At 45.9% G+C, this 1712-nt stretch overlaps 1 protein-coding gene across 1 annotated transcript; it reads right to left on the reverse strand.

Moving 5' to 3' along the window:
• Positions 1-283: 283 nt before the first annotated feature.
• LOC143602653 (uncharacterized) lies at positions 284-1123 on the reverse strand. Its single transcript, XM_077079690.1, has one exon. It carries the CDS (start codon positions 1121-1123, stop codon positions 284-286), a length of 840 nt encoding a protein of 279 aa, XP_076935805.1.
• Between the last annotated feature and the right edge of the window lie 589 nt (positions 1124-1712).

Genomic DNA, 1712 nt, shown 5'->3' on the forward strand with positions numbered 1-1712 from the left:
TTGGAGCATTGATGGATGTTGGGCGTCAACCTCTGTTTGTCTTTTTCCTCCAACAGGTCGAAGCATTGGCGATACATGATGTCGGGCGTTGCTCCCGCATCTATGAAGAAGCGCGGTGTTCGGTAGTGTCCGAATACAGCGGTGATTACTAATGGTGCTCTCTTGTTTGCCCCACCTCTTACTTTTGGGAAGATGACCTGTTCTTCCTTCCAGGCTGCATGCTCGGCCGGTCTGCGCTTTTTTGATTGAGCGCTACCGGAGATCATGTTGGCGTGAAGGTCTTTTATTTTCTTTTCGGGTCATCCACCCTCCCTTGGAGGTGGGCGTCTGTATCTTTCTTTGATACTCTTGACCAAATGGTCCAATTTCCGTTCTTGACGTACTCTTCAATGGCATCCTTAAAGTTGGAACACTGATTTGTTGTATGGCCATGCTGTTCATGATAGTCACAATAACTTTTCATGTCTATGTTTGGCCACTGCTTGATTGGTGCCGGTTTCTTGAGTTGGATTCCTTCCGTATACATGATCTGGGCCGAGCTCTGGGTCAGCGGAGTCCATCTGGACGCGTTTGTCTGCCCTTTTTGCTTACTCTTGAAGGAGTCGTAGGTTGTGGACTCCTTTTGTTGGTTTTCATTGTTCATTCTTGACCATAAGGAGGATATCCTTTTGCCTTGGCCGGCTCTGTTGATATCATTTATTGCATCATTTCTTGCCAGTTCTTTACCCAGACTTCTTTCCGTTCGCGCATACCTTTTTTCTGAGGTCATGACATCATCCCATCGATGTGGCATACCATCTCTACCTGTAAGGTTCCGAATTAAATCGTCACACTTTACATTTTGGCGGAAGGCTGCGCGCAGAAGTTCTTCGCTCACGCCACCGATGTTCAAACCCTCCTGGTTAAATCTGGTAATGAAATCTTCTAACGTTTCATTATCCTTTCTAATCACATTTAAAATTTCCGATGGGTCGCTAATGCGACGCCTTTGTTGGCTAAATTGTTGGATGAACTTTTTTAATAAGTCCTCCCAACTCGTGATCTGCTCTTCTGGCAATCTTTCGAACCAGGCTCTGGCGGCTCCGACCAGCGTTAATGTGAAAATGTGGCACCACAATGGCATGGTTCACCCTGATGATAGACCGGCTGCTGTAAAAGTTTGCAGGTGATCATCTAGGTCTGATATGCCGTCATATGACCCACTGTTGGCAGTATCTTTGGGTTTGTTGGTAGTTCCACCTCGGCAATTCTTGCCACGAACTTCGATTTTCCGGCCAATGTTGTTGGTCGTTATGGTTTAGAAAAGTCTTCATAGTCGGGATCATGTAGACGCGAGTCGTCTTCTGGGCGCGACCGCTGTGATTTTTCTTTGTTATTTTGCCCAGCATGTGTCGCTTTTGCTTTTGGTGTCTTTGTATGAACTGGCGTTGAGTGTTCTTCATACTCTTCTTCATCGTTGTTGCTACTGGTTTCCCCATCGAACAGTGTTCGTGGTTTAAGGACTGCCGCCATTTTTTCTTGGACTTTGTCCTTGAATTTATGTTGTTCAGCTTCTAACCAAGCCATTATATCTGGTGGCATGGTTAGTTGTGAATGTTGTTTTGTTTTTGCTTTTTCTGTGACAGTAGGGTGAATGGTGGACGCGTTAGCGTTGCCGTCACCACTACCTATGACGTCCAGAAATTCAATGTTTCCTTCTTGGTTGGCCTTTG

This window comes from Bidens hawaiensis, unplaced genomic scaffold, assembly GCF_021521415.1.
Source record: "Bidens hawaiensis isolate Kalapana, Puna unplaced genomic scaffold, B.hawaiensis_p1.1 tig00059292_1, whole genome shotgun sequence".
Classification (NCBI taxonomy): Eukaryota; Viridiplantae; Streptophyta; class Magnoliopsida; order Asterales; family Asteraceae; genus Bidens; species Bidens hawaiensis.